Source organism: Somniosus microcephalus, unplaced genomic scaffold (genome assembly GCF_052327205.1).
Source record: "Somniosus microcephalus isolate GS21.2 unplaced genomic scaffold, FLI_Smic_1.0 unresolved_chr1, whole genome shotgun sequence".
NCBI lineage: Eukaryota > Metazoa > Chordata > Chondrichthyes > Squaliformes > Somniosidae > Somniosus > Somniosus microcephalus.
In genome coordinates, this window is record NW_028225179.1 from 142,612,305 (window position 1) to 142,638,827 (window position 26,523).

At 49.8% G+C, this 26,523-nt stretch overlaps 1 protein-coding gene across 2 annotated transcripts in view; it reads right to left on the reverse strand.

Moving 5' to 3' along the window:
• Positions 1–26,523, reverse strand: part of vars1 (valyl-tRNA synthetase 1) — a 126,185-nt gene that overhangs the window by 61,576 nt on the left and 38,086 nt on the right. For both annotated transcript variants that reach the window (XM_085975023.1, XM_085975022.1), the window contains exons 9-15: positions 25,016–25,180; positions 23,823–23,904; positions 22,736–22,855; positions 20,448–20,556; positions 18,884–18,972; positions 15,778–15,868; positions 14,130–14,254 (exon numbers count right to left, since the gene is read on the reverse strand). In XM_085975023.1, coding sequence (XP_085831149.1) covers positions 14,130–14,254; positions 15,778–15,868; positions 18,884–18,972; positions 20,448–20,556; positions 22,736–22,855; positions 23,823–23,904; positions 25,016–25,180 — 781 coding nt within the window. The remainder of the gene's footprint in view (positions 1–14,129; positions 14,255–15,777; positions 15,869–18,883; positions 18,973–20,447; positions 20,557–22,735; positions 22,856–23,822; positions 23,905–25,015; positions 25,181–26,523) is intronic.

Below are 26,523 nucleotides of genomic sequence, written 5' to 3' on the forward strand. Positions count from 1 at the left end.
CCTGTGAAGTGCCTGCCCTGGTAGTGTTTGATGGGACAGTGTAGATGGAGCATTACTCTGTATCTAACCCATGCTGTGCCTGCCCTGGTGATGGGGACAGTGTAGAAGGAGCTTTACCCTGTATCTAACCTGTGCTTTACCTGCCCACGGAGTGTTGGATGGGACAGTGTAGAGGGAGCTTTAATCTGTATTTAACCCCATGCTGTACCTGCCCTGGTAGTGTTTGATGGGACAGTGTAGAGGAAGCTTTACCTTGTTTCTAACCCCGTAATGTACCTGCCCTGGGAGTGTTTGATGGGAGAGTGTAGATGGAGCATTACTCTGTATCCAACCCACGCTGTACCTGCCCTGGGAGTGTTTGATGGGGCAGTGAAGAGGGAGCTTAACGCTTTATCTAACCCATCCTGTACCTGTCCTAGGAGTGTTTAATGGGGCAGTGTAGAGGGAGCTTTACTCTGTATCTAACCCGTGCTGTGCCTGCCCCTGGTGACGGGGACAATGCAGAGGGAGCTTTACTCTGTATCTAACATGTGCTTTACCTGCCCTGGGAGTTTGTGATGGGGCCGTGTAGAGGGAGCTTTACTCTGTATCTAACCTGTGCTGTACCTGCCCTAGGAGTGATTGATGGGACAGTGTAGAGGGAGCTTTTCTCTGTATCTAACCCGTGCTGTACTTGCCCTGGTGACGGGGACAATGCAGAGGGAGCTTTACTCTGTATCTAACATGTGCTTTAACTGCCCTGGGAGTTTGTGATGGGGCCGTGTAGAGGGAGCTTTACTCTGTATCTAACCCAGTGATGTACCTGCCCTGGGAGTGTTTGATGGGACAGTGTAGAGGAAGATTTACCTCGTTTCTAACCCCTTAATATACCTGCCCTGGGAGTGTATCATGGGACAGTGTAGAGCTTTACCCTGTATCTAACCCATGCTCTACCTGCCCACGGAGTGTTGGATGGGACAGTGTAGAGGAGTGCTTTACCTTGTTCTATCCCTGTGATGTACCTGCCCTGGGCGTGTTTGATGGGGCAGTGTAGTGGGAGCTTTACCCTGTATCGAACCTGTGATGTACCTGCCCTGGGAGCAGTTGATGGGACAGTGTAGAGGGAGCTTTACTCTGTAGCGAGAGGGTTTGAGTACAGGAACAAGGATGTCTTGCTGCAGTTGTACAGGGCCTTTGTGAGACCACACCTTGAGTATTGTGTGCAGTTTTGGTCGCCTTATCTGAGGAAGGATGTTCTTGCCATGGAAGGAGCGCAGAGAAGATTCACCAGGCTGATACCTGGGATGGCAGGAATGAGGTATGAGGAGAGATTGGGTCGATTGGGCTTGTACTCGCTGGAGTTTAGAAGAATGAGAGGGGATCTCATTGACACTTATAAAATTCTAACAGGGCTAGACAGACTAGATGCTGGAAGGATGTTTCTGATGGTCAGGGAGTCCAGAACCAGGGGTCAGTCTAAGGATAAGGGGTAAGCCATATAGGACAGAAATGAGGAGGAATTTCTTCACCCAGAGAGTGGTGAACCTGTGGAATTCTCTGACAAAGAAGGCAGTAGAGGACAATTCATTAAATATATTCAAGAAGGAGTTGGATATATTTCTTAAGGCTAAAGGGATCAAGGGATATGGAGAGAAGGCAGGGACAGGGTACTGAGTTTGGATGATCAGCCATGATCTCATTGAATGGCGGAGCAGGCTTGAGGGGCCAAATGGCCTACTCCTGCTCCTATCTTCTATGTTTCTATGTATCTATCCCATGCTGTACCTGGGAGTGTTTGATGGGACCGTGTAGAGAGAGCTTTACTCTGTATCTAACCCGTGCTTTACCTGCCCTGGTAGTGTTTGATGGGAAAGTGTAGAGGAAGTTTTACCTCGTTTCTAACCCTGTAATGTACATGGCCTGAGAGTGTTTGGTGGGACAGTGTAGATGGAGCTTTACTCTGCAGCTAACCCATGCTGTACCTGCCCCTGTGCAGGTACATTACAGGGTTACAAACAGGGTAAAACTTCCTCCACACTGTCCAATCAAACACCACCAGGGCAGGGACAGCACGGGTTAGATACAGAGTAAAGCTCCTTCTACACTGCCCCATCAAACGCTACCCAGGCAGTTACATCACAGGGTAGGATACATGGTAAAACTTCCTCTACACTGTCCCATCAAACACTCCCAGAGCAGGGACAGTACTGGTTAGATACAGAGTAAAGCTCCCTTTACACTGTCCTATCAAACTCTCCCAGGGCGGGTACAACACAGGTTAGAAACAGGTTTACTCTGCATCTAACCCATCCTGTAACTGCCCTGGGTGTGTTTGTTGGGACATTGTAGATGGAGAATTACTCTGTATCTAACCTGTGCTTTACCTGTCCTGGGAGTTTGTGATGTGACAGTGTAGAGGGAGCTTTACGCTGTATCTAACCCATGCTGTACTTGCCTTGGGAATGATTGATGGGACAGTGCAGAGGAATCTTTACCCAGTATCTAACCCCATGATGTACCTGCCCTGGTAGTGTTTGATGGGACAGTGTAGATGGAGCTTTACTATACTTCCAACACATGCTGTACCTGCCCTGGGAGTGTTTGATGGGGCAATGCAGAGGTAGCTTTGCTCTGTATCTAGTTCGTGCTGTACCTGCCCTGGGAGTGTTTGATTGGACAGTGAAGAGGGATCTTTACTCCATATCTAACCCATGCTTTACCTGCCCTGGTGATGGGGGACAGTGTAGAGGGAGCTTTATCCTGTATCTAACCCCTGTGGTAAACCACTGTTTGTATTCCTGTTTGTATTCCACTGTGTACATGCCTGGACATGCCTCGGCTGACTCCTCCCACAGGTCCTAGTATAAAGGTGACTGCTCCCCAGCCCTTTGTATCCTGGACCGGTCGACCACTCGAGGCAGACCTCCATTCTGTTGTTAATAAAAGCCTTTAGTTACTCTTCTAACTCTGTGTCTTTTATGAGTAATTGATAGCGCATCAACCCCGTGAAGTACCTACCCTGGTAGTGCTTGATGGGACAGTGTAGAGGAAGTTTTACCTCGTTTCTAACCCTGTAATGTACATGGCCTGAGAGTGTTTGATGGGACAGTGTAGATGGAGCTTTACTCTGCATCTAACCCATCCTGTGCCTGCCGTGGGTGTGTTTGATGGGACAGTGTAGAGGGAGCTTTACTCTGCATATAACCCATGCTGTATTACGGGGTTAGAAACAAGGTAAAACTTCCTCTACACTGTCCCGTGAAACACTCCCAGGGCAGGTACAGCACAGGTTACAGTAAACCTGTATCTAACCTGTGCTGTACCCGCCCTGGGAGAGTTTGATGGGACAGTGTAGAAGGAGCTTTACTCTGTGTCTAACCCCGCAATGTACCTGCCCTGGGAGTGTTTGATGGGGCTGTGAAGAGGTAACTTTACTCTGTATCTAACCCATCCTGTACCTGCCCTAGGAGTGATTGATAGGACAGTGTAGAGGGAGCTTTACTCTGCATCTAACCTGTGCTGTACCTGCCCCGGGAGTGCTGATGGGATAGTGTAGAGGGAGCTTTACTCTGTATCCAACCCATGCAGTACCTACCCTGGGAGTGTTTGATGGGGCAGTGAAGAGGGAACTTTACACTGTATCTAACCCGTGCTATAGCTGCCCTGGGAGAGTTTGATGGGACAGTGTAGAGGGACCTTTACTCTGTAAACCATGCTTTACCTGCCCTGGTAGCGTTTGATTGGACAATGTAGAAGGAGCTTTACTCTGTAGCTAACCCGTGCTATACCTGCCCCGGGAGTGTTTGATGGGGACAGGGTAGAGGGAGCTTTACTCTGTAGCTAACCCGTGCTATACCTGCCCCGGGAGTGTTTGATGGGGACAGGGTAGAGGGAGCTTTACTCTGTAGCTAACCCGTGCTGTACCTGCCCTAGGAATGTTTGATGGGGACAGGGTAGAGGGAGCTTTACACTGTGTCTAACCCATCCTGTACCTGCCCTGGGTGTGTTTGATGCGACAGTGTAGACGGAGCTTTACTCTGCATCTAAGATATGCTGTATCTGCCCTGGTGATGGGGATAGTGTAGAGGGAGATTTACCCTGTATCCAACCCATTCTGTACCTACCCTGGGAGGGGTTGATGGAACAGTGTAGACAGAGCTTTATTCTGTATCTAACCCATCCTGTAGCTGCCCTAGGAGTGATTGATGGGACAGTGTAGAGGGAGCTTTACTCTTTAACCCATGCTGGGTGTATTTGATGGGTCAGTGTAGTGGGAGCTTTACACTGTATCTAACACGTGCTGTCCCTGCCCTGGGAGTGTTTGATGGGACAGTGTAGAGGAAGCTTTACCCTTTATCGAACCCCGTGATGTACCTGCCCTGGGAGTGTTTGATGGGGTGTGAAGAGGGAGCTTTACTCTGTATCTAAACCGTGCTGTACCTGCCCTGGGAGTGTTTGATGGGACAGTGTAGATGGAGCTTTACTCTGCATCTAACCCATCCTGTACACATGCCCTGGATGTGTTTGATGCGACAGTGTAGAGGGAGCTTTACTCTGTATCAAACATGTGCTTTACCTGCCCTGGTAGTGTTTGATGTGACAGTGTAGATGGAGCTTTACTCTGCATCTAACCCATCCTGTACACATGCCCTGGATGTGTTTGATGCGACAGTGTAGAGGGAGCTTTACTCTGTATCAAACATGTGCTGTACCTACCCTGGGAATGTTTGATGGGACAGTGTAGAGAGAACTTCACGCTATATCTAACCATTGTTGCACAGGGAACTAATAGTAATTGAGGACTAGATGTAATATCTTCAAGTTTGCAGACGACACAAAGCTGGGTGGCGTGTGTGCTGTGAGGAGGATGCTGAGAAACTCCAGTATGATTTGGACAGGTTGGGTGATTGGGCAGATGCATGGCAGATGCAGTAGAAGGTGGATAAATGTGAGGTTATCCACTTTGGTGGCAAAAACAGGAAGGCAAATTATTATCTGAATGGCAATAGATTGAGAGAAGGGGAAGTGCAACGAGGCCTGGGTGTCCTTGTGCACCAGTCGCTGAAGGTAAGCATGCAGGTGCAGCAGGCGGTTAAGAAGGCAAATGGTATGTTGGCCTTCGTAGCGAGAGGGTTCAAGTACAGGAACAAGGATGTCTTGCTGCAGTTGTACAGGGCCTTGGTGAGACCACACCTTGAGTATTGTGTGCAGTTTTGGTCGCCTTATCTGAGGAAGGATGTTCTTGCCATGGAGGGAGTGCAGCGAAGATTCACCAGACTGATACCTGGGATGGCAGGAATGAGGTATGAGGAGAGATTGGGTCGATTGGGCTTATACTCGCTGGAGTTTAGAAGAATGCGAGGGGATCTCATTGAAACTTATATAATTCCAAGAGGACTAGACAGACTTGATGCAGGAAGGATGTTCCCAATGGCCGGGGAGTCCAGAACCAGGGGTCACAGTCTAAGGATAAGGGGTAAGCCATTTAGGACAGAGATGAGGAGGAATTTCTTCACCCAAAGAGTGGTGAACCTGTGGAATTCTCTACCACAGAAGGCAGCTGAGGCCAATTCATTAAATATATTCAAGAAGGAGTTAGATATATTTCTTAAGGCTAAAGGGATCAAGGGATATGGGGAGAAGGCAGGGACAGGGTACTGAATTTGGATGATCAGCCATGATCTCATTGAGTGGCGGAGCAGGCTCGAGGGGCCGAATGGCCTACTCCTGCTCCTATCTTCTATGTTTACACCAGCCCTGGGAGTGTTCGATGGGAAAGTGCAGATGGACCATTACTCTGTATCTAACCCGTGCTGTACCGGCCCTGGTGATGGGGACAGTGTAGAGGGAGCTCGACTCTGTATCTAACCTGTGCTGTACCTGCCCTGGGAGCATTTGATGGCACAGTGTAGAGGGAGCTTAACTCTATGTAACCCATGCTGTACTTGCCTTGGGAGTGATTGATGGGACAGTGTAGAGGGAGCTTTACCCTGTTCTATCCCCGTGATGTACCTGCCCTGGGAGTGTTTGATGGGACAGTGTAGAGGGAGCTTTACTCCGCATATAACCCATGATATACCTGCCCTGGGGCAGGTACATTACGGGGTTAGAAACAAGGTAAAACTTCCTCTACACTGTCCCATCAAACACTACCAGGGCAGGTACAGCACGGGTTAGATACAGAGTAAAGCTCCCTCTACACCGTACCATCACACACTCCTAGGGCAGGTACAGTATGGGTGAGATACAGAGTAAAGCTCCATCAACACTGTCCCATCAAACGCTACCTGGGCAGGGACAGTACTGGTTAGATACAGAGTGAAGCTCCCTCTACACTGTCCCATCAAACTCTCCCAGGGCGGGTACAGCACAGGTTAGATACAGGTTTATTCTGCATCTAACCCATCCTGTACTTGCCCTGGGTGTGTTTGAAGGGGCAGTGTAGAGGTAGCTTTACTCTGCATCTAACCAGTGTTGTACCTGCCATGGGAGTGTTTGATGGGACAGTGTAGAGGATGCTTTACCCTGTATCTAACCCATCCTGTACCTGCCCTGGGTGTGTTTGATGGGGCAGTGTAGAGGTAGCTTTACTCTGCATCGAAGCAGTGTTGTACCTGCCATGGGAGTATTTGATGGGACATTGTAGAGGAAGCTTTACTCTGTATCTAACCCGTGCTCTCCCTGCCCTGGGAGTGGTTGATGGTACAGTGTAGAGGAAGCTTTACTCCGTATCTAACCCATCCTGTACCTGCCCTAGGAGTGTTTAATGCGGACAATGTAGAGGGAGCTTTACTCTGCATCAAACCTGTACTTTACCTGCCGTGGGAGTTTGTGATAGGACGGTGTAGAGGGAGCTTTATTCTGTATCTAACCCGTGCTGAACCTGCCCTGGGAGTGTTTGATGGGACATTGTAGGAGGGAGCTTTACTCCGTATCTAACCTGTGCTGTGCCTACCCTAGGAGTGTTTGATGGGACAGTGTAGAGGGAGCTCTACTCTGTATCTAACCTGTGCTGCTCCTGCCCGGAGAGAGTTTGTTGGGACAGTGTAGAGAGAACTTCACGCTATATCTAACCATTGTTGCACTGGGAACTAAATGTAATATCTCCAAGTTTGCAGACAACACAAAGCTGGGTGGGCGTGTGTGCTGTGAGGAGGATGCCGAGAAACTCCAGTATGATTTGGACAGGTTGGGTGATTGGGCAGGGGCATGGCAGATGCAGTAGGTGGATAAAAGCGAGGTTATCCACTTTGGTGGCAAAAACAGGAAGGCAGATTATCATCTGAACGGCAATAGATTGGGAGAAGGGGAAGTGCAACGAGGCCTGGGTGTCCTTGTGCACCAGTCGCTGAAGGTAAGCATGCAGGTGCAGCAGGTGGTTAAGAAGGCAAATGGTATGTTGGCCTTCGTAGCGAGAGGGTTCAAGTACAGGAGCAAGGATGTCTTGCTGCAGTTGTACAGGGCCTTGGTGAGACCACACCTTGAGTATTGTGTGCAGTTTTGGTCGCCTTATCTGAGGAAGGATGTTCTTGCCATGGAGGGAGTGCAGCGAAGATTCACCAGACTGATACCTGGGATGGCAGGAATGACGTATGAGGAGAGATTGGGTCGATTGGGCTTATACTCGCTGGAGTTTAGAAGAGTGCGAGGGGATCTCATTGAAACTTATAAAATTCTAAGAGGACTAGACAGACTTGATGCAGGAAGGATGTTCCCGATGGCCGGAGAGTCCAGAACCAGGGGTCACAGTCTAAGGATGAGGGGTTAGCCATTTAGGACAGAGATGAGGAGGAATTTCTTCACCCAAAGAGTGGTGAACCTGTGGAATTCTCGACCACATAAGGCAGCTGAGGCCAATTCATTAAATATATTCAAGAAGGAGTTAGATATATTTCTTAAGGCTAAAGGGATATGGGGAGAAGGCAGGGACAGGCTACTGAATTTGGACGATCAGCCATGATCTCATTGAGTGGCGGAGCAGGCTCGAGGGACCGAATGGCCTACTCCTGCTCCTATCTTCTATGTTTCTATGTTTGCACCAGCCCTGGGAGTGTTCGATGGGAAAGTGTAGACGGAGCATTACTCTGTATCTAACCTGTGCTGTACCTGCCCTGGCGATGGGGACAGTGTAGAGGGAGCTCGACTCTGTATCCAACCTGTGCTGTACCTGCCCTGGGAGCATTTGATGGGACAGTGTAGAGGGAGCTTAACTCTGTATCTAACCCATCCTGTACCTGCCCTAGGAGTGATTGATGGGACAGTGTAGAGGGAGCTTTACTCTGTATCTAAACCATGCTGTATTTGCCTTGGGAGTGATTGATGGGACAGTGTAGAGGGAGCTTTACCCTGTTCTAACCCCGTGATGTACCTGCCCTGGGAATGTTTGATGGGACAGTGTAGAGGGAGCTTTACTCTACATATAACCCATGATGATGGGTAGTGTTTGATGGGCAGGTACATTACGGGGTTAGAAAGAAGGTAAAACTTCCTCTACACTGTCCCATCAAACACTACCAGGGCAGGTACAGCATGGGTTAGATACAGAGTAAAGCTCCCTCTACACTGTCCCATCAAACTCTCCCAGGGCATTACAGCACAGGTTAGATACAGGTTTATTCTGCATCTAACTCATCCTGTACCTGCCCTGGGTGTGTTTGATGGGGCAGTGTAGAGGTAGCTTTACTCTGCATCTAACCCGTGCTGTACCGGCCCCCGGAATTTTTTTTTATTTTTATTTTTTTTATTCATTGATGGGATGTGGGCGTCGCTGGCTGGCTAGGCCTGCATTTAGTGCCCATCCCTAATTGCCCTTGAGAAGATGGTGGTGAGCCGCCTTCTTGAACCGCTGCAGTCCATATGGTGTAGGTACACCCACAATGCTGTTAGGAAGGGAGTTCCAGGGTTTTGGCCCAGCGACAGTGAAGGAACGGAGATACAGGTCCAAGTCAGGATGGTGTGTGGCTTGAAGGGGAACTTGTAGGTGGTGATGTTCCCATGCGTCTGCTGCCCTTGTCCTTCTAAGTGGTAGAGGTCGCGGGTTTGGAAGGTGCTGTTGAAGGAGCTTTGGCGAGTTGCTGCAGTGCATCTTGTAGATGGTACACACTGTAGCCACAGTGCGCCGGTGGTGGAGGGAGTGAATGTTGAAGGTGGTGGATGGGGTGCCAATCAAGCGGGCTGCTTTATCCTGAATGGTGTCGAGCTTCTTGAGTGTTGTTGGAGCTGCACTCATCCAGGCAAGTGGAGAGTATTCCATCACACTCCTGACTTGTGCCTTGTAGATGGTGGAAAGTCTTTGGGGAGTCAGGAGGTGAGACACTCGCCGCAGAATTCCCAGCCTCTGGCCTGCTCTTGTAGCCACAGTATTTATATGGCTGGTCCAGTTCAGTTTCTGATCAATGGTAACCCCCAGGATGTTGATAGTGGGGGATTCAGCGATGGTAATGCCATTGAATGTCAAGGGGAGATGGTTAGAGTCCCGCTTGTTGGAGATGGTCATTGCCTGGCACTTGTGTGGTGCAAATGTTACTTGCCACTTGTCAGCCCAAGTCTGAATGTTGTCTAGGTCTTGCTGCATATGGACACGGACTGCGTCAGTATCTGACGAGTCTCGAATGGTGCTGAACAGTGTGCAATCATCAGCGAACATCCCCACTTCTGACCTTATGATGGAGGGAAGGTCATTGATGAAACAGCTGAAGATGGTTGGGCCTAGGACACTGCCCTGAGGAACTCCTGCAGTGATGTCATGTGATTGAGATGAATGACCTCCACCAACCACAGCCAACTTCCTTTGTGCTAGGTAGGATTCCAAGCAATGGAGAGTTTTCCCCTTGATTCCCATTGACTTCAGTTTTGCTAGGGCTCCTTGATGCCACACTCGATCAAATGCTGCCTTGATGTCAAGGGCAGTCACTCTCACTTCACCTCTTGAGTTCAGCTCTTTTGCCCATGTTTGGACCAAGGCTGTAATGAGGTCAGGAGCTGAGTGGCCCTGGCGGAACCCAAACTGGGATTCAGGTAGCAGGTTATTGCTGAGTAAGTGCCGCTTGATAGCACTGTCGACGACACCTTCCATCACTTTGCTGATGATTGAGAGTAGACTGATGGGACGGTAATTGGCCGGGTCGGATTTGTCCTGCTTTTTGTAGACAGGACATACTTGGGCAATTTTCCACATTGCCGGGTAGATGCTAGTGTTGTAGCTGTACTGGAACAGCTTGGCTAGGGGTGCAGCTAGTTCTGGAGCACAAGTCTTCAGTACTATTGCCGGAATGTTGGCAGGGCCCATAGCCTTTGCAGTATCCAGCGTCTTCAGCCGTTTCTTGACATCACGTGGAGTGAATTGAATGGGCTGAAGACTGGCATCTGTGATGCTGGGGACCTCAGGAGGAGGCCGAGATGGATCATCCACTCAGCACTTCTGGCTGAAGATAGTTGCAAATGCTTCAGTCTTGTCTTTTGCACTCACGTGCTGGGCTCCACCATCATTGAGGATGGGGATATTTTTGGAGCCTCCTCCTCCTGTTAACTGTTTAATTGTCCACCACCACTCACGACTGGATGTGGCAGGACTGCAGAGCTTTGATTTGATTCGATGGTTGAGAGATCGCTTAGCTCTGTCTATCGCATGTTGCTTCCGTTGTTTGGCATGCAAGTAGTCCTGTGTTGTAGCCTCACCAGGTTGACACCTCATTTTTCGGTATGCCTGGTGCTGTTCCCGGCATGCTCTCCTGCACTCTTCGTTAAACCAGGGTTGATCTCCCGGCTTGATGGTAATGGTAGAGTGAGGGATATGCCCGGCCATGAGGTTACAGATTGTGGTTGAATACAATTCTGCTGCTGCTGATGGCCCACAGCGCCTCATGGATGCCCAGTTTTGAGTTGCCAGATCTGTTCGAAATCTGTCCCGTTTAGCACGGTGGTAGTGCCACACAACACGGTGGAGGGTATCCTCAACATGAAGACGGGACTTCGTCTCCACAAGGACTGTGCGGTGGTCACTTCCACCAATGCTGTCATGGACAGATGCATCTGCAACAGGTAGATTGGTGAGGACGAGATCAAGTAGGTTTTTCCCTCTTGTTGGTTCCCTCACCACCTGTTGCAGACCCAGTCTGGCAGCTATGTCCTTTAGGACTCGGCCAGCTCGGTCAGTTGTGGTGCTACCGAGCCACTCTTGGTGATGGACATTGAAGTCCCCCACCCAGAGGACATTTTGTGCCCTTGCTACTCTCAGTGCTTCTTCCAATTGGTGTTCAACATGAAGGAGTGCCGATTCATCAGCTGAGGGAGGTCGGTAGGTGGTAATTAGCAGGAGGTTTCCTTGCCCATGTTTGACTTACATAAGAACATAAGAAATAGGAGCAGGAGTAGGCCAATCGGCCCCTCGAGCCTGCTCCGCCATTCAATAAGATCGTGGCTGATCTGATCCTAACCGCCAATCCACTATCACAGAACCATCTCCTGAATCTAACAGAATTAGACACACGAAATAGGAGCAGGATCAGGCTACACGGCCCCTGGGCCCGCTCCACTACCCACAGGGCCATGACCGATCCGAACCTAGACTCATGTCCAAATTCCTGCCCGCTCCCCATAACCCTTAATTCCCTTTACTTCTAGGAAACTGTCTATTTCTGTTTTAAATTTATGTAATGATGTAGCTTCTACAGCTTTTTGGGGCAGCATATTCCATGGACCTACCACCCTCTGAGTGAAGTAGTTCCTCCTCATCTCAGTTTTGAAAGAGCAGCCCCTTATTCTAAGACTATGCCCCCTAGTTCTAGTTTCACCCATCATCGGGAACATCCTCCCCGCATCCACCCGATCCAACCCCTTCACAATCTTATATGTTTCAATAAGATCGCCTCTCATTCTTCTGAACTCCAATGAGTAGAGTCCCAATCTACTCAACCTCTCCTCATATGTCCATCCCCTCATCCCCGGGATTAACCGAGTGAACCTTCTTTGTACTGACTCGAGAGCAAGTATGTCCTTTCTTAAGTATGGACACCAAAACTGTACGCAGTATTCCAGGTGCGGCCTCACCAGTACCTTGTACAACTGAAGCAATACCTCCCTATTTTTATATTCTATCCCCCTAGCAATGAAAGCCAACATTCCATTGGCCTTCTTAATCACTTGCTGCACCTGCATACTAACCTTTTGAGTTTCGTGCACCAGGACCCCCAGATCCCTTTGTACTTCAGTACTTTCCAGTTTCTTGCCATTAAGATAATAACTTGCTCTACGATTTTTCCTGCCGAAGTGCATAACCTCACACTTTCCATTATTGTATTCCATCTGCCATGAGACCTCATGGGGTCCTGAGTCAATGTTGAGGACTCCCAGGGCTATTCCCTCCCGACTGTATACCACGGTGCCACCACCTCTGGTGGGTCTGTCCTGCCGGTGGGACAGGACATACCCAGGGATGGTGATGGTGGTGTCTGGGACATTGGTTGTAAGGTATGATTCGGTAATTATGACTGTCAGGCTGTTGCTTGACTAGTCTGTGGGACAGCTCTCCCAATTTTGGCACAAGCCCCCAGATGTTGGTAAGGAGGACTTTGCAGGGTGGACAGGGCTGGGTTTGCCATTGTCGTTGTCGTTTCCAGTGCCGAGGTCGATGCCGGATGGTCTGTCCAGTTTTATTCTTCTTGTTTTTCGTAGCGGTTGTTTACAACTGAGTGGCTTGCTAGGCCATTTCAGAGGGCATTAAGAGTCAACCACATTGCTGTGGGTCTGGAGTCACATGTAGGCCAGACCAGGTAAGGACGGCAGATTTCCTTCCCTAAAGGACATTAGTGAACCAGATGGGTTTTTGCAACAATCAGTAATGGCAATCATGATACCATTGTCAAGACTAACATTTAATTCCAGAATTAAATTGAATTGAATTTAAATTCCACCAGCTGCCATGGTGGGATTTGAACCCATATCCTCAGAGCATTTGACTGAGCCTCTGGCTTACTAGTCTAGAGACATAACCACTCTGTTTGATGGGACAGTGTAGCAGGAGCTTGACTCTGTATCTAACCCTGTGCTGTACCTGCCCTGGTGATGGGGACAGTGTAGAGGGAGCTTTACTCTGTATCTAACCTGTGCTGTACCTGCCCTGGGAGTGATTGACGGAACAGTGTAGAGGGTGCTTTACTCCGTATCTAACCCGTGCTGTACCTACCCTGGTAGTGTTTGATGGGACAGTGTAGAGGGAGCTTTATTATGTATCTAATCTGTGCTGTACCTGCCCTGGTAGTGTTTGATGGGACAGTGTAGAGGATGCTTTACCCTGCATCTAACGCATGCTGTACCTGCCCTGGGACTGTTTGATGGGGACAGTGTAGAGGGAGCTTTACTCTCTATCTAACCAGTGCTGTACCTGCCTTGAGAGTGTTTGATGGGACATTGTAGAGGGAGCTTTACTCTGTATCTAACCCCGTGCTCTCCCTGCCCTGGGAGTGGTTGATGGTACAGTGTAGAGGAAGCTTTACTCTCTATCTAACCCATCCTGTACCTGCCCTAGGAGTGTTTAATGGGGACAATGTAGAGGGAGCTTTACTCTGTATCAAACCTGTACTTTACCTGCCGTGGGAGTGTTTGATGGGATGGTCTAGAGGGAGCTTTACTCTGTATCTAACCCATGCTGAACCTGCCCTGGGAGTTTTTGATGCGACTTTGTAGACTGAGCTTTACTCTGTATCTAACCCATGTTCTACATGCCCTTGTAGTGTTTGATGGGCAGTGTAGACAGAGCTTTACTTTGTCTCTACCCTGGGAGTGTTTGATGGGACAGTATAGAGGGAGCTTTACTCTTTACCTAACCCATGCTGTACCTGCCCTGGGAGTGTTTTTAATGGGACAGTGTAGAGGGAGATTTACTCTATCTGCACCGTGCTGTACCTGCCCTGGGAGTGTTTGATGGGGCAGTGTAGAGGGAGCTTTACTCTGTATCTAACCCCGTGCTGTACCTGCCCCAGGAGTGTTTGATGGGACAGTGTAGAGAGAGCTTTACTCTGTATCTAACCCATGCAGAACCTGCCCTGGGAGTGTTTGATGGGACAGTGTCGGAGGGAGCTGTTCACAGTGCTAACATCCCTCACGGCTGCAAGCAGAAATATACAAGCGGGTAAAAATAATTAAACAGTTACCAAGAAAGGCTCAGGGACGTTGATGAGAAAGCCATTATCATCCATGATGTTTACGAACGCAAGGTTGTGTCTCATCCCCACTTCATAATCATTCTGGTCGTGAGCTGGGGTGATCTTTACAGCACCTAAAAGACAGTAACGTTTAAAACTTTTGAAAGCTGCCTGGCCAGTTCTCAGCAGGCACATCCTGATATCCCAGGATATACCAGTAGGACAAAAGGATTCACCGCCTTTGGGTCGTGGATTCAAGTCCCCACTCCAGAGACTTGTGCCCATAATCTAGGCCGACACTCCCAGTGCTGTACTGAGGGAACTCTGCACTGTCAGAGGTACCGTCTTTCGGATGAGACGTTCAACCGATGCCGTCTGCCCTCTCAGGTGGGCGTATTTCTTACCTGTGTCCTGGCCAATATTTATCCCTCAACCAATTTCGAAAAGAGAAGACTGAGGGGGTGACCTGAGAGAGGTCTTTAAGATTATGAAGGAGTTCGATATGGGAGATGTAGAGAATATATTTCCACTTCTATGGCAATCCATAACTCGGGCCCATAAATATCAGACACACATAGAAACATAGAAGATAGGAGCAGGAGTAGGCCATTCGGACCCTCGATCCTGCTCCGACATTCAATGAGATCATGGCTGATCATCCAAACTCAGTACCCTGTCCCTGCCTTCTCCCCATATCCCTTGAGCCCTTTAGCCTTAAGAAATATATCTAACTCCTTCTTGAATATGTTTAATGAACTGGCCTCAACTGCCTTCTGTGGCAGAGAATTCCACAGGTTCACCACTCTCTGGGTGAAGAAATTTCTCCTCATTTCAGTCCTAAATGGCTGACCCCTTATCCTTAGACTGTGACCCTGGTTCTGGACTCCCCCGCCATCGGGAACATCCTTCCTGCATCTAGTCTGTCCAGTCCTGTCAGGATTTTATAAGTTTCAATGAGATCCCCTCTCATTCTTCTAAACTCCAGCGAGTATAAGCCCAATCTCTCCTCATACGACATTCCTGCCATCCCAGGTATCAGTCTGGTGAATCTTCGCTGCACTCCCTCCATGGCAAGAACATCCTTCCTCAGATAAGGCGACCAAAACTGCACACAATACTCAAGGTGTGGTCTCACTAGACAGTCACTAATAAATCCAATAGGGAATTCAGGAGAATTTTCTTTACGCAGAGAGTGGTGAAAATGTGGAACTCGCTACCACAGGGAGCAGTCGAGGTGAATAGCATAGACGCATTTAAGGGGAAGCTAGATAAGTACATGAGGGAGGAAGGAATAGACGGTTATGTTGATGGGGGTAGATGAAGAGGGGTGGGGGGAGGCTCCCGTGGAGCACAAACACCAGCATGGACCAGTTGGGCCGAATGGCCTGTTTCAGTGCTGTACATTCTATGTAACATCACTAAAAAAAAGATTATCTTGTCGATCTCATATTGCGGTTTGTGGGAGCTTGCTGTGCGCAAATTGGCTGCCGCTTTTCCCACATTACAACAGTGACTACACTTCAAAAAAGTACTTCATTGGCTGTAAAGCGCTTTGGGACATCCTGAGGTTGTGAAAGGCGCTATATAAATGCAAATTATTTCATTCTGTTGTTTAAAAATAGGCAAACAAAAATAAGTGGGACATTGGGCACCTTACCTGTTCCAAAGTCCATGTCCACAAACTCGTCGAAGACAATGGCCATTTTCCGGTCACAGAAAGGGTGGACGACAAACTTTCCTTTCAGATTCTAGAAGGAATAAAAGCAAAACAATTATCTGCTTATTCAACTAAAATTGATTTAAGGGACTAAGTGAGTTGGGTTGAAACCACCGAAAGCTCCATTCTCCCTCCAACCATGCAGTGACTCCGCACTGTCCACTCCACACAAGGTCTGACCATTCGACTAACAGTCCAAATCATCAATGATTTTGACAGAGTAAATAAGGAGAAACTGTTTCCAGTGGCCAGAGGGTCGTTAACCAGAGGACACAGATTTAAGGTACTGTAATTGGCAAAAGAACCAGAGGGGGAGATGAGGAGAATTTTTTTTTTTTTTTTTTTACACAGCAAGTTATGATGATCTGGAACGCGCTGCCTGTAAGGGCGGTGGAAGCAGATTCAATAGTCACTTTCAAAAGCAAATTAGATAAATATTTGAAAAGGAAAATTTGCAAGGCTATGGGGAAAGAGCAGGGGGGAGTGGGTCTAATTGGACAGTTCTTTCAAAGAGCCGGCACAGGCACGGTGGGCCGAAAGGCCTCCTCCTGTGCTGTGCGATTCATTGAAACTCTGGGGAAAGAAATTAAATTCGAGCCCAGGCTTTTGGTAAATGCCAAGGCCTTCAAAAGACAAGCTTGAAAGAAGCTCCTTCCTCACAAAAGACCATTAGTTATTGGTGAAATATATCATTTTGTTTAAAACCTTATTTTGGACATTAGAAATTTCACCGACAAGGGAAAAGGTTTTTTGCTTCTCCCCCGCACCCCCTCCTCCCGGTTTCGAATGGAACTGGGAGACAGAGGTGGGAAGACCAAGGAGGGAGTTGATCCCTCGGACGTAGTAGGCCAGTAACAAGGTATAGAGATGAAACATTCAGTGGTGATACATTGGAGATGAAGCCCTTGGGGAGTCCTGAAGTAAGGGTGAAACACAATCATTGCTGAGGATGTGTACAGGAAGTGCAGACTATGTGCATGAACCTTAATACACACTGCCTGACTCGCACCACTTTCGGACGGAGCTGCAGCGCAAATTCCCCAGTGATACTGGGGCTAAAAGGGTTAATTTATGAGGACCGGTTGTGTAGACTAGGTTTGTATTCCCGTGAGTTATAGAAGATTAAGAGGTGATTGAATTGAGGTGTTTAACATGACTAAGGTAGATCGAGAGAAACTATTTGCTCTGGTCGGGGGGGTGCGGGGGGGGGGGGGGGGGGGGGGAGTCCAGAACAAGGGGGGCATAACCTTAAAATTAGAGCCAGGCCGTTCAGGGGTGATGTCAGGAAACACTTCTTCACACAAAGGATTAGTGGAAATCTGGAACTCTCTCCCCCCAAAAAGCTGTTGCGGCTGGGGTTCAATTGAAAATTTTTAAATGGAGATTGATAGATTGCTATTGGGCACGGGTATCAAGGGTGACAGAACCAAGGCGGGTAGATGGAGTTAAGATATAGATCAGCCATGGTCTAATTGAATGGCGGAACAGGCTCGAGGAGCTGAAGGGCCTCCTCCTGTTCCTATGTGTCTATCTTACACACACACAGTCATGCAATCAGTCATGCGGTCACGGTCACACACACACAGAGTCACGGTCACACACACACAGTGTCACGGTCACACACACACAGTCACGGTCACACACACACACGGTCACACACACACACGGTCACGGTCACACACACACACGGTCACGGTCACACACACACACGGTCACGGTCACACACACACACGGTCACACACACACACGGTCACGGTCACACACACACGGTCACACACACACGGTCACACGGTCACACACACACGGTCACGGTCACACGGTCACTGTCACACGGTCACACACACACACGGTCACACACACACGGTCACGGTCACACACGGTCACGGTCACACACGGTCACGGTCACACACACACGGTCACACACACACGGTCACACACACACACGGTCACACAGTCACGGTCCCACACACACAGTCACGGTCCCACACACACAGTCACGGTCCCACACACACAGTCACGGTCCCACACACACAGTCACGGTCCCACACACACAGTCACGGTCCCACACACACAGTCACGGTCCCACACACACAGTCACGGTCCCACACACACAGTCACGGTCCCACACACACAGTCACGGTCCCACACACACAGTCACGGTCCCACACACACAGTCACGGTCCCACACACACAGTCACGGTCCCACACACACAGTCACGGTCCCACACACACAGTCACGGTCCCACACACACAGTCACGGTCCCACACACACAGTCACGGTCCCACACACACAGTCACGGTCCCACACACACAGTCACGGTCCCACACACACAGTCACGGTCCCACACACACAGTCACGGTCCCACACACACAGTCACGGTCCCACACACACAGTCACGGTCCCACACACACAGTCACGGTCCCACACACACAGTCACGGTCCCACACACACAGTCACGGTCCCACACACACAGTCACGGTCCCACACACACAGTCACGGTCCCACACACACAGTCACGGTCCCACACACACAGTCACGGTCCCACACACACAGTCACGGTCCCACACACACAGTCACGGTCACACACACACAGTCACGGTCACACACACACAGTCACGGTCACACACACACAGTCACGGTCACACACACACACACACAGTCACGGTCACACACACACACACAGTCACGGTCACACACACACACACACACACACACACACACACACACACACACACCACACACACACACACACACACACAGTCACAGGCATGCAGTCACACCGACAAGGCGCTGTTCACAGTAAGTCAAGAGCTTCCACTATAATCTAATAATGTCGACATCCTATGCAAAACAGAATGCATCATTCTGCGGCTGAAGTGTTGGTGCGTTCCCTTTAAGGCTACAAGTCTAACTGACGTTAAGTAAGCACTGCGAGAGTGGATGCACAGGCCAGGTCAGAGGCTCAAAACGTTGTGGTTCAGGTAGGTCATGCTGATCCAAGAGCTGGCTCGCGGGGTTCAAGCGCCCCGCATGTTTGGGTGTTACCTGGTATCTGGGGTCCTGCGGGTGAACGGCCACAGCAGTGTCTCCCAGCATGGTCTCGATACGTGTGGTCGCCACCACCACTTCCTCATCTACAAAGACCCGGAAAAAGGAAATAATGGTCATGATCACATTTGCTGTCTGTGGGAGCTTGCTGTGCGCAAATTGGCTGCCGCGTTTCCTACATTACAACCGCGACTACACTTCAAAAAGTACTTCATTGGCTGTAAAGCGCTTTGAAACGTGCTATAGAAATGCAAGTCTTTCTTTCTGCCTTCTTTTTTCCTGTCCTGCAATAATTCCTCATTGTTAATCCGGCGCTAAGAATCGATGCACACTAGCGCCGCCCAGGAAGAAGCGAAGAGAACAACTTGCATTTATACAGCGCCTTTAAAGTAGTAAAACACAAAGAACATAAGAAATAGGAGCAGGAGTAGGCCACTTGGCCCCTCGAGCCTGCTCCGCCATTCAATAAGATCATGGTTGATCTTGGGCTCAAAGTCACTTCCCCGCCCGCTCCACATAACCCTTCACTCCCTTATCTTGCAAAAATCTGTCTATCTCCACCTTAAATGTATTTAATGACCCAGCCTCCACGTCTCTCTGGGGCAGAGAATTCCACAGATTTACGACCCTCGGAGAGAAGAAATTCCTCCTCATCTCAGTTCTAAAAGGGCGAGCCTTTATTCTGAAACTGTGCCCCCGAGTTCGAGATTTCCCCACGAGGGGAAACATCCTCTCTGCATCCACCTTGTCGAGCCCCCTCAGTATCTTATATGTTTCAATAAGATCACCCCTCAGTCTTCTAAACTCCACTGAGTATAGGCCCAGCCTGCTCAACCTTTCCTCATAAGTCAACCCCTCATCTCCGGAATCAACCTCGTGAACCTTCTCTGAACTGCCTCCAATGCAAGTATATCCTTCCTTAAATAAGGAGACCAAAACTGTACACAGTACTCCCAAAACGCTTCACGGGAGCAAAATCAAACATATTCGACATGGAGCTACACAGAGATAGTGGGACAGGTGACCAAAGGCTTGGTCAAAGAGGTAGGTTTTAAAGGAGCGTCTTAAAGGAGGAGGGAGGCGGAGAGCTTTAGGGAGGGAATGATCTTATTGAATGGCGGAGCAGGCTCGAGGGGCCAAGTGGCCTATTCCTGCTCCTGTTTCTTACGTTATGTTCCAGAGCGTGGGGTCTGGGCGGCTGACGGGACGGCCGCCAATTAAAGGGATGGTGGCAGCATGGATACAGAATTGGCAGAAAGCAGAGAGTAAGAGGTGAACGGATGTTTTACAGACCGGTGGGAAGTGTTCAAAATGATAATGGGGCTACGTGGAAAGTGCAGGGAGAGTGTGGGACTAATTGGATCGCGCTTTCAAAGAGCTGGCTCGGGCACGATGGGCTGAATGGCCTCCTTCTGTGCTGTAAGATTGTATTGAGTTTTGAAACACGCGAGAGTGAAGTGGAAGTAATGTCGCGCGACTGAACTCGATGCTTGGTGCAGAATCATGATTTCCAATCAGCGCTGCCCGTCCCTGGAAGTCGATTAACTTTCACTGGACTCACCCGATCCGTCGATTTTATACGCGAAGGAGATCAGAACTCCAAACTCCACCTTGTCCTTGTAACTGGGCACGGGAAGCAGCGTTCGGCCAGTCAGCTCCTTCTTGTCCACCTGATGGGAGAAGCACACCTCAGTATGACGCTCGGCCAACCTTTCACCCACAAGGCTGTGCTGAGTTACTCAATCTCAGACAAGGCAAGTCAACAGATCTCCTCCAATTCTGGCCGCTTGTGCATCTCCTCCCCCACCCACCCCACTTCCTTCGCCCCATCATTGACAGCCAGGCCCTCAGCTGTTTCAGCTTTCCACTCACCCTTTGTGTGAAAAAGACCACCATCCTGGTAGTCGCACGATATAACGATAATCGAGAGGCTGACTCGTCATAGCAATCAATCTCTATCCATCAGCACGCTTGATCGGCACCCCGTCCACCGCCTTAAACAATCACTCCGTCCACCACCTTAAACATTCACTCCCTCCACCACCGGCGTACCATGGCTCCAGTGTGTACCATCTACAAGATGCACTGCAGCAACTCGCCAAGGCTTCTTCGGCAGCACCCCCCAAACCTGCGATCTCTTCCACCTAGAAGGACAAGGGCAGCAGGTGCATGGGAACACCACCACCTCCAAGTTCCCCTCCAACTCACACACCATCCTGACTTGGAAATATATCACCATTCCTTCATCGTCGCTGGGTCAAAATCATGCAACTCCCTCCCTAACAGCACAGTGGGAGCACCTTCATCACACGGACTGCAGCGGTTCAAGAAGACGGATCACCACCAGCTTCTCGAGGGCAATTAGGGATGGACAATAAATGCCGGCCTTGCCAGCGACACCCACATCCAGTGAACAAAATTTAAAAAAATTAGTCTTCAACAGACCCAGACACGAGGTGAAGAAAACCCCAGTGGTGGAGAGCTTTGGGAACCAAAGCTCCAAAGTCAGCTTTTCCCCCAAGCACGTCTCCAATTACCCATATAGTGTATCCCAAAAGCTCCTGTATGAAGGATTGTGAGCTTCGACATCCTCCCTGTGTCTGTGATCGCACTTTCCACTTCCCATCCCCGACCCCCAACACTTCAGTATTTCAAAACCGAATTATTTCTGATCAGAAGCTCTATTGATCACTGACAAGAATATTGTATATTGCAGGAAGCCGGAGATTGTCCAGCCCTCGAGACTGAAAACATACTGGAACTCTCTCCCCCTAAAAAGCTGCCAGTTAATCATTTCAAAACTGAGATTGATAGATTTTTTTTTTTAGGCAAGGTTATTAAGTGGTGCAGAACCAAGGCGGGCAGATGGAGTTAAGATACAGGTCAGCCGTGGCGGAACAGGCTCGAGGGGCCGAATGGCCTCCTCCTGTTCCTATGCTGGTCTCAGACTCCCTGTAACTCGCAGCACTGATCTGTCGGAGGGGGGACCATGCAGGTTTTTTTGGAAGTTGGAAGTGATGTTGAAATAAGAGTAGTTTAGCACCATAACGCTCAGAATAGTACGGGCTGGCGGTGCGGAATTTCCTGATCCGCACTCCCAGGGTGAGCCAGGAACGCTGAGGGGCAACATCCCGGCCAAGTGCCAACGCGAAAGACATATTTAGATATTTCAAAATATAGACCTAGAATTGCCTCCAGCATCGGTTGAAGGCTGAATCACGGCCAGGAACCCCGGGAAAACTCCCCGCCTTGTGAATCTTTTACATCAATGACAACAGCTTGTATTTATACAGCGCCTTTAATGTAGTAAAACGTCCCAAGGTGCTTCACAGGAGCGATTATTGAACAAAATGTGACACCGAGCCACATAAGGAGATTGTTAGGACAGGCGACCTAAGGAGGTAGGTTTTAAGGAACGTCTTAAAGGCATCCACCGGAACAGGCAGACGTAACCCATAGTTTAACGGCTCACTCGAAAGACGGCACCTCCGACACTGCAGCGTTCCCTCAGCATGACACTGGAGTGTCGTCCTGGATTTGGGGGGGGGGGGGGGTGCTCAAGCCCTGGTGCGGGATTCAAACCCACCACCTTCGGACTCTGAGGCGAGAGCGCTATCCGCTGAGCCAAAGTGGTAAGTTAGTGTTTCAGGTGCGACGTGTCAACGGAAGCCTTCACCTCAACGCTAACCGCCTGTGCAAGTGAAAACTAACCAACCAGTTCGCAGTTCCAGTATTTTCTGTTTCTATTGAGAGTTGAGTCAGCTAAGCTTGCAGCCCATGTAGAGGAGTGGGAACAGCGCACTGATTAGAAAGCGCGTCAGAACAGTTTGACAAATTACCCATCGGTACCTCGATATCAGAAATGGCGGAGTTGAGTGTGCAGGACCAGTTGACCAGCCGCGTGCTGCGATAGATCACACCTTCATCGTGCAGTCTGATAAAACCTTCTTCAACTGCGTCGGACAGTTTCTGCAGAAGGAGAACAGGAGGCTCGATTAAATGCTCAGTGAGAGACTCGATCGATTAATTGCTCCGCGAGAGTCTCGATTGATTAATTGCTCCGTGGGAGTCTCGATTAATTGCTCAGTAGGACACTCGATTAATTGCTCAGTGGGACACTCGATTGATTAATTGCTCCGTGGGAGACTCGATTGATTAATTGCTCCGTGAGAGACTCGATTGATTAATTGCTCCATGGGAGTCTCGATTGATTAATTGCTCCGTAGAACACTCGATTGATTAATTGCTCCGTGGGAGACTCGATTGATTAATTGCTCCATGAGAGACTCGATTGATTAATTGCTCCGTGGGAGACTCGATTGATTAATTGCTCCATGAGAGACTCGATTGATTAATTGCTCTGTGGGAGACTCGATTGATTAAATGCTCCGTGGGAGACTCGATTGATTACTTGCTCTGTGGGAGACTCGATGATTACTTGCTCTGTGGGGGACCCGACTGATTAATTGCTCCGTGGGAGACTCGATGATTAATTGCTCCGTGGGAGACCCGAATGAACCTTCAACACCGGCAATACATTAAACAATAAATGTGCTGATAAAGAGGTGCTTCACCTTCAGCTTACGACCAATATTCCTTCGAATTTACAGAGCGCATCTTAAAGGGAATGTTGGCTACGACCGCAAGGTTAATGCAGGAGCACTTTGTAACTCTGATTACATCAACTACACACTCCACATGGTGTCTCGGCAAAGACTTACCGAGGAAGTGTCTCGTCACGATGCTCCAGCCTCCATGAGGTGTGGGGCAGGCTTGATGGAGCAAACTGGTCTTTTCCTGCCCATTAATTTCGTGTGTCCGTATGTTACCGCAATGATTTGAAAAATTTCACAATGCGCATTGGGATTACGACCAAAGTCGGGGAGCTATTCCCATTCCTGCCCAGGGTAGATCCTGCCTGCCTAGGTGTACTCACAGTGTCCATCGTGAAGCAGGCACGGTCCCAGTCCAAAGACGATCCCAGCTTCCGCAACTGATGGTAAATACGGTCACCTTTCCTGCAGAAGAAACGAGGAGAGGAAAAAAGAGACCCGAGGATTTCACACACGAGGAAGAGGCTTCATGAAATAAGATGGCCTAAAACTTTTATAATGGGACTTCATAATTAAACATCAAATACATTTCTTGCATGTCGGGAAGTGTTACTAACTTTATATTAACTTCGGGTGTTAGCCATGGCTCGGTGGGCATCACTCTCACCTCGGAGTTGTGGGTTCAAGTCCCCACTCCAGAGACTCGAGCATAAAATCTACACAGTACTGAGGGAGTGCTGCACTGTCAGAGGTACCGCCTTTCAGATGAGACGGTAAACCTGTCCAGGTTTAATTGAAGGATCGCTCAGCACTGTTTGGAAGAAGAGCGGATGGGTTTCCCAGCATCTCGGCCAATGTTCCTCCCCCCAATCAAACACCATGAAAAACCAGATGGTTTGCTGGATCTTGCTGTGCACCAACAGGCATTCCTCCACATTGGAAAGGTGACTGCGCGTCAGGAGTAATCCTCTCGCTGAGAGGCTTCCTCAGGAAGTAAGAATGTCCTACATCAAAGCAAGGTGGAGGGGGAGGAGAGGGAGGGAAGGAGAGGAGGGAGGGAAGGAGAGGAGGGAAGGAAGGAGAGGAGGGAAGGAGAGGAGGGAAGGAGAGGGGAAAGAGCAGGGAAAAGATAAAAAGAAGAGAAAAGAGAAGAGGAGATGGAAATTAAAAAGAATGAGAAGGAGGTGAAGAAGAAGCAGACTCTGCAGCACATTCCCAACTCGGCCATCACCCGCCCGCTGGGCAGTCCCGGTCAAGCGGAGGAAGAGGTTTCTAACTTTGGGAACTGGACCGAGGTTACTGCGATCTCACTTCATGGAGTGTCCGAAATCGGGCACAGGGAGAAGACTTTCCCTCCATTGGGAAGGAGTCACACTCGGGTCCCACAGGGTGAATCCACTGCCACTAACCAGCGCCCGAGCCAAGCAGACACAGGCGCTGCCGTGTCACCTTCGATAGGGGTTCAGAGGATACAATCCCTCCCCCCCGACCCCAAACGGGATTTGGAGCTCTGTTCCGCACAGCCCCCCGCCGCCCGGCTGAGAAGGCGGCGATGGGGGCTCCGATCCACACTTACTCGTTCTTCCACTTCCACACCTCCTGGATGAAGCTCTGTCGACCCAGGTCGTGCCGGGTTCTCTTCGACTCGCGCCACAGCCGCTTCTCCACCACCACCTGCGTGGCGATGCCGGCGTGATCACAGCCGGGATTCCACAGGGTCGTCTCTCCCCGCATACGGTGCCTGGTTACAAACAAAAACACCAAGAACCATGGGAATCCGCTCAACGGCCGCTTTCTTTAAACGCAAGGGGGGAACCGACCCCCACCCCGCCACCGTCCGACTGGAAGACAAGGTGAGCACTTAGAGAATTAACAACTGACAACGTTCTTTGGTTTTAATGACAGGCGAGCCCCGATGACATCAATTCACTGGGAGGGCACAAAGTCCTCATTAACCTACGTTTCTTACCGTACCCAACCCCACCCACCAGGGGGAGGGGGAGAGAGGGAGAGGGGGAGCGAGGGAGGGAGCGGGGTAGGGAGGGGGGAAGGGAGGGAGCGGGGGAGGGAGGGAGCGGGGGAGGGAGGGAGCGGGGGAGGGAGGGAGCGAGCGGGGGAGGGAGGGAGCGAGCGGGGGAGGGAGGGGGGGAGGGAGCGGGGAGGGGAGGGGGAGGGAGCGGGGGAGGGAGCGGGGGAGGGAGAGGGGGGGAGGGAGCGGGGGAGGGAGCGGGGGAGCGAGGGAGCGAGGGAGGGAGAGGGGGAGCGAGGGAGGGAGAGGGGGAGCGAGGGAGGGAGAGGGGGAGCGAGGGAGGGAGAGGGGGAGCGAGGGAGGGAGAGGGGGAGCGAGGGAGGGAGAGGGGGAGCGAGGGAGGGAGAGGGGGAGCGAGGGAGGGAGAGGGGGACACATGGGTAAACCACTTTGAAAAATTATACCAGAAAAACACACTAAGACCAGAGCAACACCAAATATGCAAAAAACTGGAAAAGCTAGAAATGGCCATAAAAGATAACCAAAACCCGTTAGACGCCATAATAACAGAAAAAGAACTTCTTGAAAAACTCAAGCACCTGCGACCAGGGAAAGCCTGCGGGACAGACGGCATACTAAACGAGATGATTAAACACGCAGACGACAAAATGAAACTGGCTATCCTAAAACTCTTCAACTTGGTTCTGAGTGTCGGTTATTTCCCTGACATCTGGACTCATAACGCCCATATACAAAAGTGGGGACAAAATCGACCCAAACAACTATCGAGGCATCTGTGTAAACAGTAACCTGGGGAAGGTATTCTGTAGCATCATAAACAAAAGACTTATAAACTTCCTTGAGGAGCACAATGTCTTGAGTAAAAGCCAAATTGGATTCCTGCCAAACTATAGAACATCCGATCATATCTTCACCCTACAGACCCTAATTGACAAACACGTTCACCATAACAAAAGCAAAATCTACGCATGCTTTGTAGATTTCCAGAAGGCTTTCGACTCCATCTGGCATGACGGTTTATTCCTGAAACTTATCAAAAGCGGGGTAGGAGGGAAAACATATGATGTAATTAAATCAATGTATACAAACAACAA